Genomic DNA, 27,199 nt, shown 5'->3' with positions numbered 1-27,199 from the left:
ATCATTTCATTTCATTTCATTTTCACTAAAACCCAATGAGAGAACTGATGGGGAAGATTGCATCAGAGCAGATAGCAGGGCTCAACTCTTAGAAAAACAATGGAGGAAGGGCAAAAACTGTCTGAGGGAGCTGCTTTGGGGATCTATAGACCAGGAGAGGAAGGGAGAGAGAAAGACAAAGAGATTGAAATAAAAACCATGAGTTACTTGCCCATGGGGCTGGCAATGATGACCATCCCCCAACCTTGAGGCAAAGAGCCTTGATAAAACGTGGCTGGCATGACCAACTGAGATGCGATTGGATATTTTCCTAAGTCAGGAGAGGGAGGGTGCAGCAGAGGACTGAGTGTTATTTCTCTTCAAAGAGTTGGATAGCAGGGCCCTACTTTGAATTGTGGTTCTGGCCAACCCAGAAACATAAGCCAGTGGAGTTTGAAAGAGTCACCTTGGTGAAAAGTTTTGCCAACATGCACTCTCTGCTGGCAGCCTGCCAAAGTGAACAGAAAAAAAAAAAAAAAGCTTTTTGGAGTCTCTTAAGTCCCTATATCCAGTTCTACTTGGATCTGGTCTGTGCCCCATTAGTAGGTAACTGGACCTGTTTTGATAACCTAAGCAGGGTAATTTTAAAGGTGTAGAATAAGTTAAACCAAAAAATTAAAGAAGAGAAGTGAGCAAAATCACTAGGCAAGAGAGAGAAATTTTCCTTCAGAGTTAATTCACCAATATAGTCAGACGCCTAGACATCAGCAAAAAACTACAAGCCATATTATGAAACTGGAAGATATGGCCCAGCCAAAGGAACAAATTAAAAATCCTGATAAGACACAGGATTTAAGACAAATATTCAACTATGTTCACACAAATCTCCCAAATCAATTCAAGGAGTTGAAAGAAAATATGACTAAAGAGATAAAGGATATTAAGAAGACAGTGAGCATATAGAAGAATTTTAAAGCTTGCAAAAAAAAGGTAACTTTTCTTATGGGGATGAAAAACACAGTGGATAAGATTAAAAATACATTAGAAGTATATAACAGCAGATGTGAAATGGTAGAAGAATGAATAACTGAAATGAAGGATAGCACCTGAACCTGAAAGGCAGGAGGACAGAAAAAAGAGTGGGGGAAAAATATTGAACAGGGTCTCAGGGAACATAATGACAGTGTGAAACATATAAACATATGTGTTGTGGATATCCCATAAGAATAAGAGAACAGAAAAGGGGCAGAAAGAATATTTGAGGAAATAACGGACAAAAATTTTTCAACCCTTAAGAAACAAATAAATATCAATATCCAAGAAGGAAAATGCACCCTAAACAGAGTACATCCCAGTAGATCTATGTGAGATTACTATTCAGAATAACAAATGCCAGAGAGAAAGAATTCTGAAAGCAGCAAGAGAAAAGCAATTCATCACGTACAAGAGACACTCAATAAGACTCAGTGCTGATTTCTTATCAGAAACCAGGGAGGTGGTATGATATATTTAAGATACTGAAAGAAATAAACTGCCAGCCAAGAATTTTTTATGTGGCAAAACTATTCCTCAAAAATGAGGTAAGTTTAAAGTCTTACAGATAAACAGAAAGTGAGAGAGTTTGTCACTAAGTGACTGGACTTACTGAAAATTATAAAGGGAGTAATGCAGCCTGAAAGGTAAAGATAGGAGAGAGGGGCTTAGAGAAGACTGTAGAAATGAAGAATAATGGTAAGGATAACTGAAGGGTTAAAAGACTGACAATAGTAAAGTACAACAAAAGAAAGCCAAAGGATAAAATGGATGAAGTATATAATGGCTTCAGAGTAATAACTTTGAATGTTTAATGAATTGAACTCCTCAATTGAAAGACTGGCAGAACAGATAATAAAATATGCACCATCTATATACTGGCTACAAGGGTATCACCTTAGAATGCAAGGATACAAATAGGCTGAAAGTGAAAGTTTGGAAAAAGATGTTCTACACAAATAGTAACTAAAAAAGAGCTGGTGTAGCTAAACTAATATCAGACAAAAATGAGTTTAAATGCAAAAATGTTATAAGAGAAGAAGAAAGTCATTGTATCTTAGTAAAAGGGACAATTCAACAAAAAGAAAGAAACAATAATGAATATCCATGCATCTAAACTGGGTGCCTCAAAATACATGAGACAAACACTGGCAAAACTGTAGGAAGAAATAGATCTCTCTACAATAATAGTTGGAGAATTCAATATACTACTCTCAGCATTGGGTAGAACATCTAGACAGAAATAAACAGAGAGCTTGAGTAGTATGAAAGATGAACAAGATATAACAGACATGTATAGAACATTGCACCCCAAAACAGCAGGATATAAAATCTTCTTAAGTGCTTATCAATCTTTTTCAAGAATAGACAATGTGTTGGATCACACAACAGCTCTCAATAAATTTTAAAAGAGTAAAATTATGAAAAACATTTTCTCTGATCACAATGGAATGAAGCTAGAAATCAATAACAGGCAGATAAGGGGAAACTTCACAAATATATGGAGATTAAACAACATACTCTTAAGAAATTAGTGGGTCAAAGAAGAAATTGCAAGTGAAATCATAAAATATCTCAAGACAAATGAAAATGAGAACACAGCATATCAAAACATATGGGATGCAGCGAAGACAGTGTTGAGAGGTAAATTTAATAGCTCTCAATGCTTACATTAGGAAGGAAGCAAGAGTTAAAAGACCTATCTGCACACCTAGAGAAACTAGAAAAAGAACAGCAAACTAATCCCGACTCAAGCAGAAGGACAGAAGTAAGAGTAGAGCAGAAAGAAATGAAATTGAGAACAACAAAAATCTGATAGAATCAACAAAATGAAAAGCTGGTTCTTTGAGAAGATCAGCGAAATAGACAAACTCTTTGTTAGACTGACAAGGGAGAATATGCAAATATTAACATGTAAAATCAGAAATGAGAGTGGGGACATTATTACCGACTCCATGAAAATTGGAAATAAAAGAGAGCATAAAAGGATTCTGTGAGCAACTTTATGTCACTACACTAGACAACATAGGTGAAATGGACAAAATCCTAGAAACACTTGAACAAACTACACTGGCCCTAGAAGAAGTAGAAGACCTCAACAAACCAAATAAAGAGTTTGAAATAGTCATCAAAAACCTCTCAAAAATGAAAATCCCAGGATCAATGTCACCACTGATGAGTTCTACCTATCATTCAAAGATTTAGTAACAATCTTGCTAAAACTCTTCCAAAAAACTGAACAGGAAAGTACACTACCAAATTCATTCTATGAAACCAATATCACCGTAATACCAAAGCCAGATAAAAGTACTATAAAAAAAGAAAATTACAGACCAATTTCTCTGATGAATATCATGTAAAAATCCACCACACCAGGGAACTGAGAGAGTCTACAACTGAAAGCAGGAGAATTCCATCTATCAGCCATGTGGGATCTAAGCCCCCTCTTGAGTTAGAGGTGGAGTGGGCATCACAACCCCAGGGTCCTCAGGATGGAGGAATAAAATATGGATTAGAGTGGACTTACTGGTATTATACTATAGAATTATTGTGACTCTAGCAATGGAAGCAATGGTATCATTTGTGTGAAGACTGTGGCCCCAGGAGCTGCTGAGGGCAGGGAGAGGGAAGAAGAGGTGTGATATGGGGGCTTTTTTGGGACATGGTGTTGTCCTGAATGATATTGCAGGGACAGATGCAGGACATCATATATCCAGCCATAACCCACTGAATGGACTGGGAAAGAGTATAAACTACACTCCTTGTAAACTGTAATCCATGCTGTGCAGCAGGGCTCCAAATGTATTCATCAAATGCAATGCATGTGCCACACTGATGAAAGAATTTGGTGGTGTGGGAGGAGTGTGTGGGGGTGTGGGAAGTAGGAGTATATGGGATGCTCTTATATTTTTTAACATAATTTTTTGTATGATATATGTATCTTTAAAAAATAAAAAAAAATCTATTAAGATCCTCAATAAAGTATTGGTAATTAAATCTAAAAGTACTTTAAAAGAATTATACATCCCAGGTATTCAGGAGTGGTTCAACACAATAAAATCAATTAGTGTAATAAGTTGAAGAAGAAAAATCATGTGATCATCTCAGTTGATGCAGAAAAGGCATTTGACAAAATACAACATCCTTTCTTGATCAAAACACTTCAATACATAGGAATAGAAGGGAAGTTTTTCAACATGGTTAAGTGTATATATGGAATACCTACAGCTAACATTGTACTCAGTGATGAAAGACTGAAAGTTTTCCAGCTGAGATTGGGAACAACACAAGGATGCCCACTGCCACCAATGTTACTCAGTGTTGTGCTAGAAGTTCTAGCTAGATAAGGCAAGATAAAGAAATCAAAGGCACCAAAATAGGAAAGGAAGAAGTAAAACTGTTGCTATTTGCTGATCACATGATCCTATACCTATAAAATCCTGAGAAATCCTCAACAAAGCTACTGGAGCTAATGAGTTCCTCAAAGTGGCAGGATATAAGGTTAATATGCAAAATTCAGTTCCTATATACTACTAATGAGCAACCTGAGGAGGAAGTCAGGAAAAAAATTCCATTCCCAAAAGTGAGTAAAAGAATAAAATATTTCAGACTAAACTTAACCAAGGACTTAAATGATCTGTGTACTAGTCAGCCAAAGGGGCGCTGATGCCAAATACTGGAAATTGGTTGGATTTTATAAAGGGTATTTATTTGGGATAGAAACTTACAGTTACTAGGCCACAAAGCATAAGTTACTTCTCTCACCAAAGTCTGTTGCCAGATGTTGGAGAGAGATAGCTGCCGATGTCTACAAGGATTTGGCTTCTTCAATTCCTCTTTTCCTGAGGCTTATTTCTCTCCAAGCTCAGCTGCTCTGCTCTCTTCACAAGGGCAGCTGTAGACGCTTGGGTGGTGGCTTGTCTCTCTTCCCGGGGTCTCTGCCATGTCTAATTGAGGCTTCTTTTTGTTCCTCTGTGTCCTTACTTCCCAGGCTCCAGCATCCAAAACTCCAACTCTCTTCTCTGTGGTGCAGGGACTCAAAGCCCTACTGACATAGCCCAATCAAAGCCTCAATCATTATTTAATCAAGTGAAAGTGAAATCTCTGAATCCAATATGATCTAATATGCCCAGAGGGACAGACAAGTTTACAAACATAATGCAATGTCTATTTTTGGAATTCATAAACAATGTCAAACTGCTACAACCTGTATTTAGAAAATTACAAAGCATTGTTAAAGAAACCAAAGAAGACCTGGTAAATGTGGTCATGGATAGGAAGGAAAATATCATTAAGATTGCAATTCTACCCAAATTGGTTTATAGATTCAATGCAATCCCAATAAAACTTCCAGCAGTCCTTTTTGCAGACATGGAAAAGCTGGTTATCAAATTTATTTGGAAAGGTAAGTGGCCCCCAAAAGCTAAAAATGTCTTTTTAAGAAGAAAGGTGGAGAACTCTCATTTTATGTCTTTAAAGCATGTTACTTAACTACAGTGGTAATAAAAAAAAATCAAAACACAACAACAGCAGCATGGTACTGGCATAAAGATAGACAGGTTGACCAATGGAATCAAACTGAGAGTTCAGAAATAGACGCTTATATCTATGGTCAAGCAGTTCCTGCCCAACTTGCAGCTTGCTTGCTATCTGCTCTCTGTGTTTGTTTGCTGTGCATTCTTCTGTGTGTCTGCATTTTATTTTTATTCCCCGCCCCCCTCCTGCCCCTGTGGCTTGCTTGTTGTCTGCTCTCCGTCCATTCGCTGCACACTCTTCTGTGTTTTTTTGTTGTTGTCTTTTTTTTTCAACTTGTCTCCCTTTTTTGTTTTGCATCACCTTGCTCATTTGGCTGTCCATGGTGCTTGTGGGCCTGGCGGCACTCCACAGCACTTATGGGCCGACGGCTCTCCGCAGCATGCGGGTGAGCCTGCCTTCATAAGGAGGCCCTGGGACATGAACCCAGGCCTCCCATATGGTAAACAGAGCCCAACTGATTGAGCCACAGCCGCTTCCCCATGGTCAAGCAATTATGACAGAGCTTTCAGACCTACCCAGCTGGGTCTGAATAGTCTATTCAACAAATGGTGCTGAGAGAATTGGATATCCATAGCCAAAAGAAAGAAAGAGGATCCTTATCTCATACCTTATACAAAACTTAACTCATAATGAATCAAAGACTTCAATATAAAGGCTAGAACCATAAAACTCCTAGAAGAAATGTAGGGAAATTTCTTTAAGACCTTGTGGTAGATGGTGGTTTCTTAAATCTTATAATCACAGCATGAACAATGAAATAAAAAATAGATAAATGAGACCTCAAAATTAAACACTTTTCTGCTTGAAATGACTTTGTCAAGAAGGTGAAAAGGCAGCCTACTTAATTGAAGAAAATATTTAGAAACCACATGTCTAATTAATAAGGGTTTGGTTACCATGCTATATAAAGAGGTTATACAATTCAACAATAAAAAGACATTCACACCGTATAGAATGGTGGTCATTAAGAAAACAAAGTTACAAGTGCTGTAGAGGATGTGGATAAATAGGAACACTCCTTCACTGTTGGTGGAATTGTAGGATGGTGCAACCTCTGTGGAAGACAGTTTGGAGGTTCCTCAGGAAGCTAAATATAGATCTACCATATGATCCAGCAATCCCACTGCTAGGAATATACTCAGAAGAATTGAAAGTGGGGACACAAGTAGATATGTGCACACTGATGTTCATAGCATTATTCACAATTGTTAAAAGATGCAAACAACCCAAGTGTCCATCAGCGGATGAATGGGTAAACAAAATGTGGTGTACACATATGATGGATACTATGCAATTGCATGAAGAAATGAATTTAGGATGCCTATGACAACATGGATGAAGCTTGAGGGCATTCTGTTGAGTGAAATAAGGGAAATACAAAAGGACAAATATTGTATGGACTCACTAATATGAACTAAATACAATGAGTAAACTCATGGAGTTAAACTCTAGAGTAAAGGCTGTTAGGAGGTAGATTGAGGGTTGAGAAGGGGAAGCTGATGCTGAATATATGTAGAATATTTAATAAGGTCGATAGTAACATGTTATAGGAAGTATAAGTAGCCCTGCTGATTTATAAATGAGATTGTAACTGAAAGGGATAGTCCAGGGATGTCAACATCAATGGAAAGAAAGCTAGAGAATAATCTAGAGATTGAATAACATAGTGAACTTGGTGGTAGATAGGGATTGTTGTCAATAGTACAAATACAGGAATGTTCTTCTAGGAGCTAGAACAAATGTACATTGCTATTAAAAGGTATTAAGAATATAGTGATACAGTGGAAAAATAAAGCTAATGTAACTTTTAGACTATAGTTAACAGTAATATAATATTTTTGTATAAATGGTGAAGTTGTACTATATCAATGCTAAAGGTCAACAATAGCACTGTATAAGGGGTTATAGAATTTTTCCTTTTGGAGTAATGGAAATGTTCTAGAATTGACTAGGGTGATAACAGTACAATGCTTTGATGCAACAGTGTACACTTTGGATGGACTGTACAAGGCATGTGACTGTATAACACAGTGAACATCATGGTAGAAGAGGGACTGTGGTTAACAGTACAAATATGAGAATGTTCTCTTATGAACTAAAACAAATATACAATACTGGCACATGATGTTAATGATAGGGTGTTAATATTTTATATTGGAAAAAATATACCAAATATAAACTATGGACTATAGTTAGGAGTAATATTTTGATGATCTTTCATCATTTGTGATGAATGTTCCATAACAATCCAAGATGTTGGCAGTGGGGTCATGTATAGGAATTCTGCATGTTATTCATGATTGTTTTGTAAACTCATAACTCCTCTAATTTAAAAAATTACAAAATTTTTAAAAAACCATTGAAGTTTTGATTATTCCAGGGATCTAGAGGTTTAATTGCTCAAGATCATATAGCTAATAAATACTGATAACCAGGATTAGGGCCTAGGACCCAGGACTCCAAAGCTCCTTTCTTAACTGCTATAAAAGAGACAAGTCCTTGCCCCTAAAAATGCATTATTGAGTTTAAAATAATACTCTGTGTGATAAGAGAAACCCCAACCAGCACTGTGTTGTTTTAAGCTTGATCTTGGCATGTGGTGCAATAAGAGTTTTGTTCATCCTTAACTGTTTTCTAACTTGTCCCGATATCTTTATGAACCTGTAGCTCTCTCAGATTTCATCCTTCCCATCCATGCCTTCACCACCTCTGGCTCCTTAGCCCTCATCCTGTTATAGGACCCGAGTGGTGGATGCACAGGAAACACTTGGGAAATACTGGCTTTGGGAGCTGCAGGATGAAACTGGTGGGCCAGAAGGATCTATTTCTGTGTCTCTTTTCTACCCATTTAAAAAAAGTCCAATCCTTTGTGGATGCCTCTATGAAAGCACATGCCACATTTTCTTAGAAATATGCTACTACCTCTATTTCCCATATCAGTCTGAGCTTCTAGAGAGCTGGATCTCGTCTTATTCATCTTGACATCTTTATTCTCCTATCATATTTTTGGTACTGAAAACTTAATCAAAACAAACAAATAAAATCAAGTGGAAGGAAGGGAGGGAGGAAGGGAGGGAGGGAGGGAGGAAGGAAGGAAGGAAGGAAGGAAGGCCTAATCAGTGCCCATTAGCTGTGTGTTAATCCAGGGAGTGAATTATTTAGTTGCAGGTGTGAACTGCCCAGAAGCGACCCTCTGTTGTGATGGCAGGATGACAGAAGGATGCCTCTTCTGAGTTCAAGTGTTAAAAAAAACTTGACAATCACAATACCTCTCTCCCCTTTCCTTACATGGTAGGATTTGGGTAGCTTGGGCATTTCATTGCTTGCTAATTGACTTGCACCCCACGTGGGTGGCAGTGGGTGTTGACTCAAGCCTGGGCATGAAGAAGCACTTTATAAATCATGAAGTGAGAAGAGCTCCACAAAACATTGCTGTTTGGGGGTCACACATGCTCCAAATGATAATATTTAAGCACTTCTCATAAACTAAAAGAAAAAGTAAAATTTTAAATAACATAGAATTTTCTAAATAAAGCAGTTACAATAAAGGTTATTAAAATTCATTTCTAAAGAAATAGAATGCATACAGCTTTAGAAGCAGAAGAATTTGTCAAAAGGTAAATCAAAACAGAGGAAGGTTTGTAGGCTTTAGTTTGCAAGAACCAATTCATCATTCCTAGGACGATGGCTTTTATTGCCTTCAGGATCTTCCTTATTCTGTGTTATGGGTTGTATCCCCCCTCCCCCAAAAAGTCATGTTGAAGTCCATGTTGATGTGACCTGATTTGGAAATAGGATCACTTAGGATAGAATTAGTTAAGTCAAAATGAGCTCATACTAGATTGGACCCTTAATCCGTTATGAACGATGTCTTTGTAAGACAAGGAGAAAAAACACAGAGAGACACTGAGAGAAGGCCACATGAAGACAAGGCAGAGATTAGAGTGATGCTTATACAAACCAAGGAAGGTCAAGGATTGCTGGCAAACCCCAGAAGCTGGAGAAGGCAAGAAAGGGTTCTTTCCTATAGGTTTCATAAGGACTTTGTCCCTCTGGTATCTTGACTTCAGTTTTTGTCTCCAGAACCATGAGAGAACGCATTCCCATTATTTTAGGCCCACAGTTTGTGTTACTTTGTTACAGCAGCCCTGGGAAATGAAGCATTCTGTCTGCAGAATGTACTCTTGTAAGTTCATGCCCATCAAACCATCACTCCTCCCTTCTCCCTGACTTTCCAATCCCACACATTCTACCAGCCTAGTCCCGGTCTTTCCACCTGTATGAAGCCCACCTTTCCAGCAAGACTATAAGCTCTTTGAAGGTCCCTTTATGTGGCACTCCATAAATAGCCTTTGAAAGAAGTGCGTAAGCTCACGAGGTAGGTATTGGGTCTGAGAGATGTAGTTACAAAACCAAGCGGCTGTGGATAAGAACACTGCTCATTCTCTGTAATCACTCTGCAAAGGTTACAATGCACAGATGTGTTAAATAGGATTTATAGGCCTTCTAGGAGCAACAGTTGTCTTTTTTAGGCTGTGCCATGCAACACGGTATTGTTTGGAAATATATTATTGTTCATTGGGGCTATTCCAGGCCATAGTCCACAGTAAACAGATGAGCCAAGTGGTTGGCTGTCTGGCAACTCCCTGAGTGCACTGCACATAGTAAGTGCTCAGTAAGTACTTGCTGGTCATATTCCTCGTAGAGCAGTTGTGCAGAAACCTTAAGTAAAGCCTCATGGGTTTTCACTGTGTTGATGGAATCATGAATCCCAGTGACTGAAAATCAGCTTAAAATTATTACTGCCAGTATGCAGCATGGGATTGACTACTCATCACTGAAATTCTTCTGTTGTGTTGAACCTACTCAAATGTTGGGAGTGGCTCTTAATGTGTGTATGCCTTGTCCTGAAAATATTTCAGCTGTTATATTGGATTTGGTCCCTGCTGTTTATAATTTAGAAAGATAATAGATTAAATTAGACCATATAACCTTTTTTCCTTCCTTCCTTCCTTCCTTCCTTCCTTCCTTCCTTCCTTCCTTCCTTCCTTCCTTCCTTCCTTCCTTCCTTCCTTCCTTCCTTCCTTCCTTCCTCTCTTCCTCTCCCTTTTTCTGCTTCTCCTCCTCTCTCCCTCTCCTTCTCTCCTCTTTTCTCTCTTCCTCTCCCCTCCCCTTCTTTCCCTTCCCCTCCCCTCCTCTCACTTGTACTGTATGAAATGCACTTTGCTATTTTCTATTCCATTCCAGTCTATTCTAATTTAAAACTCTATTTAAACGTCCACTATATAACTCTAATGGGTCCTGGTCCATAGTTTGAAAAACAGTGATCTAGTTACTGGCACTTTTAATTTTCTGGGACAGCCAGAGTGCTGACAGCACATGGGCTATCAGACCTGGCCAGCTTGAAGGGCATATAGGTAATGATTTTCAGTTGCAAGAGACAGTAGCCCATCTGGGCTAACAATTTTAAAGAGAGATAGAGAGAAGGGGGGAGGAGGGAGAAAGAGAGAGACTGAGAGATTACGAGGGACAGGGAGGGCTATTAGAATTCAACAGAAGAAAAGCAGTGAGGGCACTCCGAGAGACCTTTTGCCCGAATCCTACAGAGCATTTCTTTCTGTGCCTTATCTCTGCTTCTTTCTTCTTCTGCAGGCCAGTTAGAGCTATCCAGGGTAAGTTGCTCCAGGTCTCATGTTATAGCCTCTCAAACCAATCCCAAAGTCTGGAAAGGGAATCTTTTTGACCCAGCTTGGTTTGGGTTCTAGCCCTGGTCTGGTCACCTGGAGGTGAGGGCAGGTCCTGTCCTACAGACATGGGTGGGGCTCTGCACGTAGGAGCAGGGAGAGAGCTGCTGACAGGGAAGATTTGGGATTTGGGAAGAAAGATCCCAAAGTGCCCATTAGAGGAGCCTCGTTCATTTGAGTTGGATGAGACCCCTGAATTGTTGCTTTCCCAGCATTTTCTCAGGATGATCACATTTGTCAAACAAATCACATATGACTGTGTTTGACAGATCCAATAGGCTTTCAGGATAAATGGTGAGAATAGCAGCATAATAATGTAAAATGAAGACTTTATTCACTTAATTGCCTAGAGATTAATTAAATGAATGAAATCTGTCTCACTGTATTGTGGAGATATTTTCAATGTTTTTTCTAAACATACTGCTGGGGCTATTATTCTCATTCATGTGTTTATTCATGTACTCAACAGCTTTTTAATACATGCATAGGAAGCATGATACTAGGGGAAAATGCAATTTAATAACCAGTGCTTAAGGAGACTGCAACCAAGGATCCCTGGTTAGGTAATTTGACATCTCGAAATCTCCATTTCCTCATCTGAAAAAAAAAAATTATACTACTGATCTCAAATGTCTGTTTAAGAATTAAGTGAGATATATTGAAATTGATAGTGGGAGCAGATGTGGCTCAGTGGTTGAGTGCTAGCTTCCCATGTATAAGGTCTCAGGTTCAATCCCTAACCCCAGTACCTCAAACAAAAACAAAACAAAATTAAATAAAAAAGTAAACTGATAGTAAGATTCTTAGCACATAAATATTAGTTGCACTCAAGATAATGTGGGTACCATAATAGTTTATTTTTTACCATGTGCATCTCTTCAAAATGTTTTACATGCATTTAATTCATTTAGTTCTTATAATAGCAGTATGAGAAGGTGTTATCTCCCATTTGTGCAGAATAGAAAATTGAGCCTCTGATCCCATAAATACTAAGAGGTAGAACCAACACTCTAACCCAGATAACCCGATTCCAGAATTCATGCTCTCAACTACATCACTAAATGATGATCAGGAAAGGAGAAATTGTTTCAGGCTGAGGTTGTGGAGGGTGATGGTTATTTGGGGCTCTAAGGAATGATTCTCAACCTTAATGCACATTGCTATCACCAGGGAGCATCTAAGAGCTGATGATTCCTGAATTATATGGCAGACTAGTGGTTCTCAAAGTGTAATCTCTATCACCATCACCATCATCATCATCAGGGAATTTGAGTTCATGGGCCCTACCACAGACCTCCTGAATCATAAACTTTGGGGATAGAGTCCAGCATCTGTGTTTTAAGGAAGCCCTCAAGATGATTCTGATGCTCACTAAAATTTAGTAGGACTGCTGCTCCAGACCAACTAAATCAGAATTTCTGGGGTTAGGGCTGATGCTGGGCATTGGTATTTTGTATTTTCAGGAAGTTCCCCAAGTGATCCTAATATTTAGCCAGGGTGGAGGACCTCAGCTTAATGGATTAGAGAAGACTAGAGGGTCCTTTATGGAAGGCAGATATTGAGCTTGGGCAATAAACAGGGACTATGCAGAGAGCCCTAGAATGAGCATTCCAGGTGGTGGGGGACGGCATGAGCACAGATTTGGAGCAGAAAGTTTCTAGTGTGAATTGGGGAGATACATCGAGGTAACGTTATTTTTTACTCTAAATGCCTAGCTAGTAAGTCTATGAAACATTTGTACTTAGGCTTTATTAGCATTTTGCCCTCAATAACCCCCTTGCACATACACCAATTTCCAGTTTTCTTCATCCTAGGAAAGTTTTTTCCTCTAGAATTGATACCTACAAGGAGAGACAAAAGAGCAAGAGCTTAGCTCCGCTAAGTATGTTATGGAGAGGCCAGGGCTGAAGTTCCAAATTGGATTCTAAGGCCACTCAATACAAACTACCTATGTCTTCAGGCAGCTGTGTGAGGCTCAGTTTTCTGGTTTATGAAATGAAGGGATTGGACAGGATCATGGTGTTTCACAGGCTGCAGTATCCAGTTCTCCTTGATCTTTCAGGTCAGGTGAGCTGGCCAGGTTCTCAGGAGATTCCTGTTTGATGTATTGTACACAGTGGGATTTGGAGACTGTTTGAAAAGAGGGTTCCATTGCTAAAAATAAGTTTGAAAATGACTTGACTGGATCCTTCTTCAGATGCTTCCATCTGTCTGGATCTGGATTTAGGAGCTGGTTCTGTTTTTTCCCTGGAAGCTCCCAATTTTGGAGAATAATCACACACCTTTGCCTCAGATTTTCAGATGATCCTCGTGCTGCTGTCAGGCTCTTTAATTACCAAATTAATGATGATATTAAATACCCCCAAGAGAGAAAACCACTTCACACTTATCCAGGCCTATATAGATTCTTTTTTCCTTTTGCAGCACCAGCTGATAATGTTTAAGATAAACATTATTTGGGGCACAAGCAGGAGAGATCTTTTTTGGCTAAAAAAAAAGGCTTGTCTTTGAGACCCAAGTATGCAAATTAAAGGCTTATATAGTAACTGAGGGAGTTAAAAGATTAATTTAGGAAATGAATCCTGACCTGTGAAGTTTGCTTGACAGTATGAAAGTAGTGTAATTATTAATTATGAAAAGGATTTATTGACGATATACTGTGTGTCAAGCATTGTAATGGACGGTGGTGGACGATGTTGATACAATATCCAGCAAATCCTCATATGTCGAATAGTGGGCAAGGGCAATTGAACAAGTAATTACACTCTGATGCAAAGATGTCTACACTGGGGAAAAGAGGGTGTTACAGGAACCTGTATCAAGAGCTGCTTACCAGCATTTATCATGTACAATTCAATCTAGAGAGAAAGAAAGATGTCTAAACGACATTACCTTATGAATTTTTAAAACTTTGGGGCCTAGAACAAGGCTATAATTATTAGACATTCAAGAAATAAAGAACTGAGGCATGAGGAAGACAGGAAGGCAGATGATTTTATCCTGTCCTTACAATAACAATAAAAATAACAATAACGATGGTTAAATGCTTCCCATGTGTCAGGCACTGTTCTAAGTATTCACTGATTAGCTCATTTAATCCCTACAGCTATGTGAGCTAAGTGTTATGATTTTCCCATTTTACAGAGAGGGAACTAGAAAGCATTACTGGCATATACATGCAAAGTATGATGGAGAGTATGCACACAAAAAGGCTTGAGCTTATTCCCTCCTGGAGGAAGACTGGAGAGATTCACTGGAACACAGTTTCTCCCCAGTCTTGAGCATTATATTTCAGAAAGTTCCTGTGGTAGAAGAATTCACTTTTGAGAAAAGGAAAACATTCATAAGGGCTTTCACAGATTCATACCTGACCTTGAATACCTTAACTCTATTTCATCCTATACAATTTTGTTTATAATCACTTAATTAAAACAAGGAATACAGCATAACTAGAATAAAGGCACTGGCTTGTATCTTGTATTAGTAACAACAAGTATCAATATAATTCCGTTTTACTATCTAATGCTCACAAGAAACTCTCCAGAAGTTTCCTCTCATGCAGTTTCAAGGAGTTGGTTGTAGATTCATCTTTGCTTGGTTGCTGACATTAAGCACAGGCAGTTTTATCTGTCCCTTGGCCATTCTGCATTGGATTGGATACTCCTCCTGCCCCTGCAGCCCACTCTGCCCCACTTTGGTTCTGAAATTGGAAGGAGTTTGGATCCTTGAGATGGAAGAGGCACTAGGTAGGAGAATTATTAATCTGCTCAGCTTATCTGAGTAGACAGCCACCTCACCCCTCCCCAAGACCCACGGCACTTCCATGGCCCATTGCACACATGTCTCAGCTCAGTCCTTGCAGATCTAAAATTAATGAAGGCTAGCCCCAGATTTTATTTCCTCAACCGTGTTTATCTTTCTTAAGGTTTCTCAGCAAAAATATCCACTGCCAGTCTATTCTCTGCCCAACCTTTTTTCTGTTTCCAGCATTTCCTTCTTACCAAGTATTACCAACAAGAATGACTCTCAGTTCATGTACCCTAGAACCAAAATTCCCTGAGAAAGTAGAAATAGGTACAGAATGCACTTATAGTTCCTACAATGCTGCTTTAAAAGGACTTGCATATGGGGGAGGGGAGGCCATGGGCATGATGCTTACCATCTCTGACTGTGGGAGAGATGGCAGTTTCAAACCCTGTTCCTCCTCTTAGCAGCTAGGAGAGATAGCTTAGAGGGGAACTTAGCTGAACCACCAGTCTGGTCCAGGCTCTGATTTGCTGCTCTTTAACTGTGTGACTTTGGGCAAGTGGTCTAAACTCTCAGTATCCTCATCTTTCATGTTGAGAAAAAGAAGGGTTGCTATCTCACAGGGTTGATATGAGGATTAACTGAGAACAGCATTTATATTTAAAACATTTAAAACAGTGCCTGGTCCATGGTGCAAACTCAATATCTATAAATTATCATCACGTGACCTTAGGCATGCTACTTAATCTCTCCTATTATCCCTGTTTTTCCAGATAAAACCTTCCCTAGAGACTCATTTTAAGGATTACTTGAAACAAGTTTGTAAAAAGAACAAACAATATATGGCATGGATAGTCTCAATATATATTACCAATGATCCTTATCACCACATGCACTTTCCCAAAGCTTTTCACAAGTTCTCCCCTTACAACTTCTACTCCTCCTTGCCCCTCCGCACATCACCAACCATTGCAAACATCTGCATCTTGTATTTCCTTGCAGTGTGTTTGCGTGTCCTTTTCTCGTATTGGATTTCTAGAAGTGGGAATTTGTTGGGGCTTCTACCTGATGAGTGTCAAAGAGTTTCCTGGTGAGATGGTGTGACCTAAAATAAAAATAGTTCAAGGGCTTCTCGACCATGCTAGTGTTTAGACTTGGTGAGGATGTGCAGTCCTTGCATGCTTGCTCCTGCTGCCATGGTAGCAGAGGAGGCGCAGAGGGCAGGCAGCAATTATGCATGTTTGGCTGAGGCAGTGGCTCCCGACCGGGGAAGATTTTGCCTCTCAGGAGACATTTGGCAATGTCTGGGGACACTTTTGGTTGACATAACTTGGAGGTGAGGGGGCTTGCTACTGGCATCTCAAGGGTAAAGGCCAGAGATGTTACTAATCATCCTGCAGTGTAGAGGAAAACGGCCCATAAAAACAAATTGTCTGGCCCAAAATATCAGTCATGCCAAGGTTGAGAAACCCAAGCCGGACCTCTAGTCCCGTGGAAACCGGGCAGCAGCATCTTTCGGGGTGCTGGCAGGGGACTGTAGTGCAACTTGTTAACGGACAGGGTGTTCTCCTTACAGTCAGCACCCATGTTATTTTTTTCCACCACTGGACACCTGAACAGCTTAATACCCTCCCCAGTGGACTCAGGATCAGAGCAGATTTGAAATACAAATCTCATGTCCCTATTACTGGTTTAATCACAAAGTGTTCTTAATACTTAGCTGTGTGTTTTGGCAAATATTGGACCAAGAGTATCAGAGCCCTTACCCTTCAGAAGCTCAGTGTCTGATTGGTTGAATATTAATAAGAGACATTCTATTTGTAATTGATGACTTATGCAAATAAATATAAAAACACCATCACGATTGAAGGTACTCTGTGAGCTCGTGTAGACGAACAGGTTGCAAAGTTGGGACAAGCTTGAGAAATGACTGAATTCAGAATGCGTGCCCAATTGTGCCTAGCTGTCTACCTGCAACTCAGTGTCTTTCTGTTTGTACAGTTACGACTCTCTGCATTCTCCAGATGTGTGTGTGTGTGTTTGTGCATGCCCACGTGCCATCTCTCTGTGTCTGTGTCTACCTCTGTTTTGTTCTGTGTCTCTATCTTCCCATTTCTCCATGGTGTGTCTCTCTGTCTCTCTTTGGACCACTATTCTTATATTCCTCTCTCTCTCCCTATCTATCTATCAGACACTCTGTCACACTGTCATTCTCATTCTCTCTGTATATCCACACCAGTCTTTCCTATCATGTCTCCCGACAAGTCTTCCTTACCAGCTCAAATCAGAGAAATCCTGTGGCAGTCGTCTAAACTGTCCTGGCATGGCCCGGTCACTATAGTCAAGAAGATGTCCCATGACCATGCCTGGTCATGCACCATCCTGGGGGTGCAGAGGGATGGGCTGCTAGAGTGGCCACAAAGGATGTGAGTAGGGAGGACAGTGCCACAGAGTGTGCAAGGGGAAGAGGTAGTAAACAGAACAAAAGCACAGGCAAGGCCAAGCCAAGAGCAATAGACAGTCAGCTTAAAACATGCTGAAGGATATATGATCCAGAGCCTCAGCTCTCTATTAAGTGAAAAGAGATAGTCAGTGTGAGACGGAGTGGCCACGGAAGGCTTCCAGGTGGACTTGCTTGGCGATTTCAAGCTTTAAAGATGTACCAATCTTAGGTAGAGGGAAGGGAGAAAGTGGAAAAGCAATGCCTGAGAAGCCTCTAATCCTGAGAAAATGAACTTGCTTTTAAAGAAACAGGTAGGCTGCAGAGCAGAGAGGATGTAAATGCAGCTCCCTCTGTATGCCTTCCCTATGTACTGCCTCGAGTGAGTTTCACATTGCATTGTTGGCATTATAGTGGGTAGATTGGGTGGCTTATTAATTCATTAATGTATTAGTTCAATAAACACACAGGTAGTACCTACTATGAGTAAGGCACCTACTGAATACTAGGCACAAAGGATTCAAAGATAAATGAGACTGAATCCTACTTCTTTAAGGTTTGTATCCCAGTAGGGAAGACACAGAAATGAATGAGCAATTCCATGGTGATGTGAGTAACCATGCAAAGCATTGGTTCTCCAACTTGCCTGCACATTTAAATCACCTGGGGACCTTTAAAAACCACTGATGCATTGGTCCCATCCCCAAAGTGTTTGATCTCATTGGTCTGCAGAGGGTTTTTGAAACTTGTTCAGTGACTCAGAGCTGCAACATTTGAAAACTCCTGAGGTAAGGATGTTATGGGAGCAGAGAAGGGGTCTAGCAGTGAGATGAACAAATCCAGGAGGCCTGCTGCAGGGGTGAGAATTAGCTGAAGAAGAAAGGGATCAGGGAGAGGGTTGGTTACCAGGGGCATTGCAAGCAGAGGGAAGAAGAGCTGTGAAGGATGGGATATTCTCTGGCTGGGAAGTCAGGGCATCTGTCCAGTGTTGGCCTGGTTCCTGTGTGGCTTTTGGCAGATATCAATTTTTCCATGTCTCAGTTTGCCCTTCAGTTAAATATAAGAAATGATGCCTAATCTCCTTACCATAGGAGTTCACTGTTAGGATCAAATAAAATGTTGGAAAATTAATGATCATCAGGGAACAATATGACATTTAGAGGAGAGCTTTGTTTATTCAGCTTCTTGGGGGTAAAGAAATATTTTTTATAAGTGAACATTTTAGGTAACTGAAGTTTATCATTTCAAGAATAATCATTTTAACAATTTCTTTAGTATTTTCTTTTCTAAAATATAACACTTGCAACCCTAATTTACTAAACACAGTGCACTGGATACCTTTAGTCCCTGCTTCCTTTTTTTTAATGCGTTTAACTCAGAATAAATGTCAGGCACTGAATTGTGTCATCTTACATTAGTAAGATCACACAGCTGATGAGAAGAGTAGGGGTTTATGGTGTTGATGATTGGGTTTTGTGTTCTTAGGTCCACTTTTCTTTTCTTGTTTCCTGTTTCTTTTGCTCTCTCGGTATCAGCCGTTGATTCTCACCATTTTTTAAAATGTAGGGACAGCCTTTTTGTGGTAACATAAATAGAATACAAAATTTACCACTTTAACCATTTTTAAGTCTACACTTTGGTGGTATTAATTACATTCCCATTGTTGTGCACTGATCACCACTCTCTGTTACCAAGACTTTTTTAGGACTCCAGGCACTCCGTATTGACACCTCTCCTCCTCAACTCTAATCTACTTTCTGTCTCCATGAATTTGCTTTCAAGATTTTAAATTCTACTTTTTCTTTCTAACTTACCATTTCCTACTTATTAGGAAGAGTGAAACTAGGAGATCAATCTTGACCCCAGAACTGAGGCTAAACCACCTGCGGCAGGGGGCAGTGAGGAGCAGGGAACAGTGGGTTCCAAGAGGGAGGGCAAAAGAGGAGGAAGTGTGGGTGTGGCTCCGTGAGCTTCGGGTTTGTCTGCTGGAGCTTTACTGACTCAAGAAAACTCCTGGTTTTATACCCATTACAGGCTACAGTCACTGGAACAGCCACACTGGTGGGGTGGCCGGTGGCTGTATTCTGGTGGTCCCCACAGTGCAGGGCTGTGTCTCTTGAGAAAGTGGACCTCCAGGGAAGAGGTGCTGCCCAGCACTAACCTCTCGGCTTCCGCCATCGGCTTAGTCACTGAGCCTCTGTCTCTCCCTTCCTTCCCCAGGTCGGTGGCCGGTTTGGATAAGGAGGCTGACCTGGTCCACATGGAGGTGCGGACGTCGGATGGATGTGAGTGCTTCTGCTGCCAGACGGGTACCCAGGGCACTGCGCAGGGCCCCAGGAGATCTGGCTGCAGATCTCTCTCCTCCCCGAATTTGCATTTTAATGGTCTGGGAAGATGAAAAGCCCTGAGCTTCATTACCGCCATAGCCATCCTGATTTCCAGAGTGGGGGGAGAGAGGCTTTCCAGTCCTGAGGGAGATGTTTCATTGAAATAAACCCTCACGAATGAATTTTCTGGGGATGGGAGTTAATGTGATGAATTTTGAGGCTCCTATTGGTAATTTCCTGATATCTTTAGCATAACTCAAATAGGTAGTTTGCATTCACATGGTGAATTGCAGAGGCTACCTACTTTTTAAAATGAACTATTTAAATAGTTAAGCTTACCCAAAAAAGAAACTGAGCAAGTATTTCCAAAACTACTTATTTGTCCATTTAGCAAATATTTAGGAATGGCCTACTATGTGCCAGGCATCATTTTAGGGCCAGGAGATAAAGGCCTGCAGTGTCCTTGCAAACAAGGGCCTCTGTTTTAGTGTTGAAACTCTAAGATCTCAAACGTGATCTCTTTATCCATTGTTCAGCCATGTACATCTTTTTTTGTGTGTGTCTTTTTTTAAAAAGATAAATAGATCACACAAAACATTACATTATATTACGTTAAAAACATAAGAGGTTCCTATATACCCCACTCCCCCCACCCCTCCCCTGTTCCTCCCACATCAACAGCCCCTTTCATCAGTGAGGCACATTCATTGCATTTGGCTCATACACCCTGGAGCACTGCCACACTGCATGGACCATAGTTTACATTGTAGTTCACACTCTCCCCCAGTCCATCCCCAGTGGGTTATGGCAGGAAACGGTGGCCCTGTACATCTTATACAGAATATGACCGCTGTAACATCAATTTGTACCACTTTAAAACTCTTACTCTTCCTAGAGTTGACCTTATTTAGAGAGCTTTCTCCTTTCCGAGAAAAATAAAACCTGCTTACACACAAAATATACAGAAGTACATTCAGCATGTCCTTAGTCCGAAATAGAGCTGAAGACTGTGGAAATAGTGGGGGCCTAAGAGAACTGCAGACTAAATGCCTGCCTATGAGTTGGGGTCCTGGGCTCTGCTCCCCACTAGCCATGAGACCAGGAGTGACTCTTCACCCTTTCTGTTTTCTGACTCCCCCTGTGATGTGAGAATGCCTATCCTTGCCCTGTCCACTGCACAGGGTTATGGGTTTGACCAAGTGGAAGTGAAAGGTAGTAGTAACTATAAAACTCTGTACAAATGTAAAGAGATTCAGTTTTGGTCTGGCGGTGGGTATTTGGGTAACATTCAGAATATATTAAGGAAAACAGTATGCACTTTGTCCATGCTATATCTACAGTTTCAGGCTAAACATATAGAAGAGATGCATGCCAGAAATATGCATTTGGGGGGAGATGTTTTCTTTGCTTCTCCTTTGTTTTTATTTTTAAAAGTGTTAGAAGACCATACTCCTCCGTCTGTCCTTCCCTCCCCCATTCGTATCTTCTGGTTTCATTTGATCCTTGAATAAATGTAAATCTCTGAAGCAGGCAAAGATGGACACAATTTTTTTAAAAAACTCAAGGGCTGTTTGGCTATTTGAGATTTCAAGAGATCATGTCATATATTCAAAGACACTGATGATGATGCTTTAATTCCAAATCATATTGTCAAATAATTCTAAATCATATTATCTGACTCTCATTGCTGAGAAAACAGCTGGGGGAAGAGTAAGTTGTGGAAATGAGGTATAGAGGTTTGAAGAGGCATAGGAGGATGGCAAGAGGAGAGCAGTTAGTACCTCTCAAGATGACCACTGGCCAGTTATCGGGACAACCCCTGCTTTGGCTTTGGCTCTTACATTGACCTTTCTGAGCCATATGTGCTCTAAGGTGGCTGCAATATTTCAGTGTTGGAGGAAAGCTTAGAGAATGGTCTGACCTCCTACCCAGTATAGGAATTCCTTCACCAAAACCTCTGACACTGGGTCCTCAGGCTCCATGAGTTTAGACATAGGACACTTTATATTTCTGTTGTTAGACAGCTCCCACGGTCTTTATAGAAGTTCAAGAATTCTAATCGGGATATGGCCTATGCTGAAGGACTGCTGTGAGATATTATGAGATTGAAAATGCAAAATGTATTGATCAGTTTCTGGCCTATTGTCAGCATTCAGGAACTGAAAAAGCAGACAGAAATATAGCAAGGAGAAACGGCATGTGTCATGTTTGGGTTAAAGCACAGTATATATTACGTCTCTTCCATTTTCTAGTTCTGTTCCATTTCCATTAAAGTTTTTCATTAGTTAAAAGCACCTTCTATCAACCTAGTGAATTGGCTCCGCTTCAGCTTTATTTAGGAAGCACATATAGCTAAACGAAATTAACCTGGGGAAGTTTTATTTTACATACCCTAATGAAATGCATGATGCCTTTCTATTGTGATATGTAGCAAGTGCCTTCTCACACACATGCACTCACATATATACATACATCCCCATCCTTTGATCATCACAAAAAAGGTACACAGTTTATTTTATTTCCATTTTTCTTATATGGTAGCTTAGACTCAAATTTGCCCACATTCACACATCTAGTTAGTGGCAGAATAAAAATTAGATCCCAAAACTCTCAGCAAAAAAGAAGAAAGGGAAGTCTGGTAAAGGACATCTATAAAAGATTTACCAGCACCGTACTTAACGGGAGGCTGAATGCTTTCCCCCTAAGATCAAGAACAAAGCAAGTGTGTTAATTCTCACCACTCCTATTTAACATTAGGCTGAAAGTTCTAGCCAGTGAAGTAAGGTAGTAAAAAAAGAAATAAAACTCATATAGATTGCAAAAGAAGAAATAAAACTGTCCCTATTCCTATTGTGGTGATTTTCTCTACAGAAAATCCTTAGGCATCTACAAAAAAGCTCCTAGAACTAATAAGTATATTTAGCAAGGGATCAGGGTAAAACAATTCAGTGGAGAAAGAATATTCTTTCAGCAGATGTCGTTGGAACAATTGACTGCCATGTGGAAAAAAGTGAACTTCAACTTTTGCTTCACAACTTGTATAAAATTTAACTCAAAATTGATCATAGATCTAAACATGAAACAATGTTATAAAATTTTGGAAGAAATCATAGGAGAAAATCTTCATAACTTTGTGTTAGACAGAATGTCCTTACATGTGACATCAAGAAGAAAATCAATAAAATTTATAAAAAATATAAATTGGACTGAATTTAATTTGAAACCTTTGCTTGTTAAAAGACTCTATAGAGTGAGAGAAAATATTTGCAAATTGCATATCCAACAAAAGGCTTGTATCCAGAATTTATAATGCATTTTCAGAACTTAACTGTAAGAAATAAGCCAATTTTAAAAAATATGGGCCAAATATTTTGACAATTTACCGAAGAGGACATAAGGGTGACCAGTAAGTAAAAGAAATGATGTTCAACATCATTAGCCACTTAGGAAATGAAAATCTAAAACCACAACAAATCCTTCTAAAACTCTTTAAAGAAATCAAAGAGTAGGGAACAAACTTGTCCTAATTCATTCTGTGAAGTCAGTATTATCCTAATACCAAAACAAGATGAGGACATCATGAGAAAGAAAATTATAGAACAGTGTCTCTTAAGAATATTGATGCAAAAATCCTTAACAAAATACTAGCAAACTGAAATCAAGACAGCTTTAAAAGAATTGTATATGATGACCAAATGAAATTTATCCCATAATGCAAGGGTAGTTCAACAGAAGAAAACCAATGTAATACATTACATTAATAGAATAAAGGGAAAAAATAAATATGATCATCTCAATTAATGGAGACTAGTATCTGTTCTTGATAAAAATACTCAGAAAACTAAGAAATGATGGGAACTTCCTTGCATGTTAAAGGGCATGTATGAAAAACTAATAGCTAACATCATATTCAATGGTGAAAGATTGAAAGCTTTTCCCCTAAGATCAGGAACAAGACAGAGATTCCTGCTTTTACCCCTGCTATTCAACGTTATACTGGAACTTCTAGCCAGAACAATTAGACAAGAAAGTGAAATAAAAGGAATCCACATTGGAAAGGAAGAGGTAAAACTCTGTTTGCAAATGTCATGATGCTATATTTAGAATATCCCAAAGAATCCATAAGAAAGCTACTAGAGCTTATAAACATTCAGCAAAATTGTATGGTACAAGATTAATATGCAGAAATCAGTTGTTTCTATATATCAGCAAGGAACAATCTAAAAAGAAAATTAAGAAAACAATTCCATTTACAATAAGTATCTAAAGATATAAAATATTTAGAAATAAACTTAGCAAGTATGTAAAAGACTTGTATGTGGAAAACTATTAACCATTACTGAAATAAATTAAAACCAAACTAAAGGCAGGACGTCCCTCGTTTGTGGATTAGAAGACTCAATATTATTAAGATATCAATACTATCCAAAGTCATTTACAGATTCAATCAATCCCAATCAAAAGTCCAGCATTCTTTTTTGCATAAATGGAAAAGCCAATCATTAAGTTCATAGGAATGATAAGGGCCTCAGATAACCAAAACCCTCTTGAAAAAGAACAAAATAGAAGGAATCACACTTCCTGGTTTCAAAACTTACTACAAAGCTATAGTAATCAAAGCAAGCGTAATACTGGCATAAGGACAGACAAATAGAACAATGGGAATTCAGAAATAAACCCACACATCTATGGCTAACTGATTTTTAACAAGGGGACTAGGTCCACTCAATGGGGAAGAGTAGTCACTTCAACAAATAGTGCTGGGAAAATTGGATGTCCACCTTCCCCCACAATAAAATTGGACCCCTAATGCATACTGTATACAAAAAGTATCTCAAAATGAATCAATGGCATAAATATACAAGTTCAAACCATTAAACTATTAGAAGAAAACATAGGGGGATATATTCAGGATCTTTTATTAGACAATGGAGTCTTTGATATGACAGCCAAAGCATAAGCAACAAAATAGATAAATTGGACTTTATCAAAGTTATCAACTTTTGTTTATCAAAGGATGTTACCAAGAAAGTGGAAAGACAACCTGGTATAATCAAAATAGGAGAAACTATTTGAAAAGCTTATATCTCATTAGGGTTTAAAATCCACAATATATAACAAACTCCTACAGCTCAACAACAAAAAACCCAGTTAAAAATGGTCAAAGGGCTTGAATAGTTTCTTCTACAAAGAAGATAAACAAATGGCTAATAAGCACAGAAATGTATTCAACATCATTAGCTGTTAGTGAAATGCAAATCAAAACCACAATGAAATGCCACTTGGCGGCAGACTTGGCCCAGTGGTTAGGGCTTCCATCTACCACATAGGAGGTCCGCATTTCAAACCCTGGGCCTCCTTGACCTGTGTGGAGCTGGCCCATGCGCTGTGCTGATGTGCAAAAGGAGTGCCATGCCATGCAGGGGTGTCCCCTGCATAGGGAAGCCCCATGCACAAGGTGTGTGCCCCATAAGGAGAGCCGCCCAGCGCGAAAGAAAGTGCAGCCTGCCCAGGAATGGTGCCCCACACATGGAGAGCTGACACAGCAAGATGACACAACAAAAAGAAACACAGATTCCTGTGCCGCTGACAACAACAGAAGCGGACAAAGAAGAAGATACAGCAAATAGACACAGAGAACAGACAACCAGGGTGGGGGGCGAAGGGGAGAGAATTAAATAAAAATCTTAAAAAAAAATAATAACCACTAGAATGGCAATTTGTTAAAAGAAAAAGAAAAAGAAAGAAAATAAGTGTTGATGAGGAAGGATGCAGAGAAATAGATCCCCACATGTATTGTTGTTAAGAATGTAAACTGGTGCAGCCACTGTGGAAAATTTAGTGGTTCCTCAGAAACGTAATTGCAGAATGACCATATGTCACAGCAATCCCACTTCTAGATATTTACCCAAAAGAACTGATATCAGGGACTCAAAAATATATTTTTTATAGTTTTATTCACAATAGCCAAGAGGTGGAAGCACCCCAAATGCCTATCAACAGATGAGGGGATAAACAAAATGTGGTATATACATACAGTGAAGTATTCTTTAGAAATTAAACTAATGAAGTTCTGATGTATGCCACAACATGGATGAACCTTAAAGATATGTTGAGTGAAATATACCAGACACAAGAAGACAAATATTGTGTTATTTCACTTATATGAAATACTTAGAACAAGCAAATTAATAGAACCAGAAAGTAGATTATAGGTTGCTAAGGGCTGACGTGGGGGTAATGGGGAGTAAATGCTTAATAGGTATAGAGTTTCTGTTTGGGGTGATGAAAAGATTTGGTAATGGATGGTGGTGATGGTGGCACAATATTGTGAATGTAATTGCTATTACTATATTATACACAAATTGGCTAAAATGGGAAATTTTATATTGTATATATGTTATCACAATAAAAATAAAAAACACATAATGAGATACCACTATACATCTATTAGAATCACCAAAATAAATAAAACTAACAATACGAAATGCTGACAAGGATGTGAAGCAACTGGAACTCTCTTACATTGCTGGTGGGGATGTAAAATGTTACAGCCACTCTTGAAAAACATTTTGATAGTTTCTTGTAAAGTCAAACACACCAAATGATCCAGTAATTCACTTCTAGATATTATCCTAGATAAATGAAAAATTATCTTCATTCAAAAACCTGTATATAAAGCTTGTAGCAGCTTCATTAATATTCACCAAAAAAATCCTAAATACCTTTCAATAAGTGAATCGATAAACAATCTGTTGTACATCCATAATATGAAATACTGCTCAGCAACAAAAAGAAATGGAATATGGATAAATCCAACAGCATGTGTGACTCTCAGAGGCATTGTGCTGCATGACACAAACTAGTCTCAAATGGTTACATACTGTATGATTCCATTTATATGATCTGCTGAGAAAGGCAAAACTACAGGTATGGAGAATAGGGTAGTGGTTTCCGAGGTGGGTCATGTGTTTGATTACAAAAGGCAGGAAGCTCTAAGTTAAGTCTAATTGAAGAAAGTGCTACAAAAACCAAAAAGAAGTATTTCTTATTTGCTCTGGAGTGACTAAAGGCTTCACAGAAGAGGCCGTGGTTAAGTTTCATCTTGGAAGACAAGTTAGATTTTTCCAAGAACATGGGAGAAAATTATTCCAGACCTGTGTGGTTCAGTACAGTAGCCATTTAGTCACATGAAGCTAATGAGCACTTGAAATGTCCTGTCTGAACTGAAAAATCCTGCAAGTGTAAAATACACACCAAATTTCAAAGACTTTCTATGAAAAAAAAAAGAATGAAAAATAGCTCACTAATAATTTTATATTGATTACATGATGAAATGGTATTTTAGATATATTGGGTTATATAAAATACATTAAAATTAATTTCACTTTTCT

At 39.1% G+C, this 27,199-nt stretch overlaps 1 protein-coding gene across 1 annotated transcript in view; it reads left to right on the top strand.

Moving 5' to 3' along the window:
• Positions 1–27,199, top strand: part of SORCS3 (sortilin related VPS10 domain containing receptor 3) — a 630,681-nt gene that overhangs the window by 438,129 nt on the left and 165,353 nt on the right. Inside the window, exon 6 of the mRNA XM_058298484.2 lies at positions 19,699–19,763. Within this exon, the coding sequence (XP_058154467.1) occupies positions 19,699–19,763 (65 nt within the window). The remainder of the gene's footprint in view (positions 1–19,698; positions 19,764–27,199) is intronic.

This window comes from Dasypus novemcinctus, chromosome 6 (genome assembly GCF_030445035.2).
Source record: "Dasypus novemcinctus isolate mDasNov1 chromosome 6, mDasNov1.1.hap2, whole genome shotgun sequence".
Classification (NCBI taxonomy): Eukaryota; Metazoa; Chordata; class Mammalia; order Cingulata; family Dasypodidae; genus Dasypus; species Dasypus novemcinctus.
This window is presented reverse-complemented; position numbering and strand designations above follow the sequence as displayed.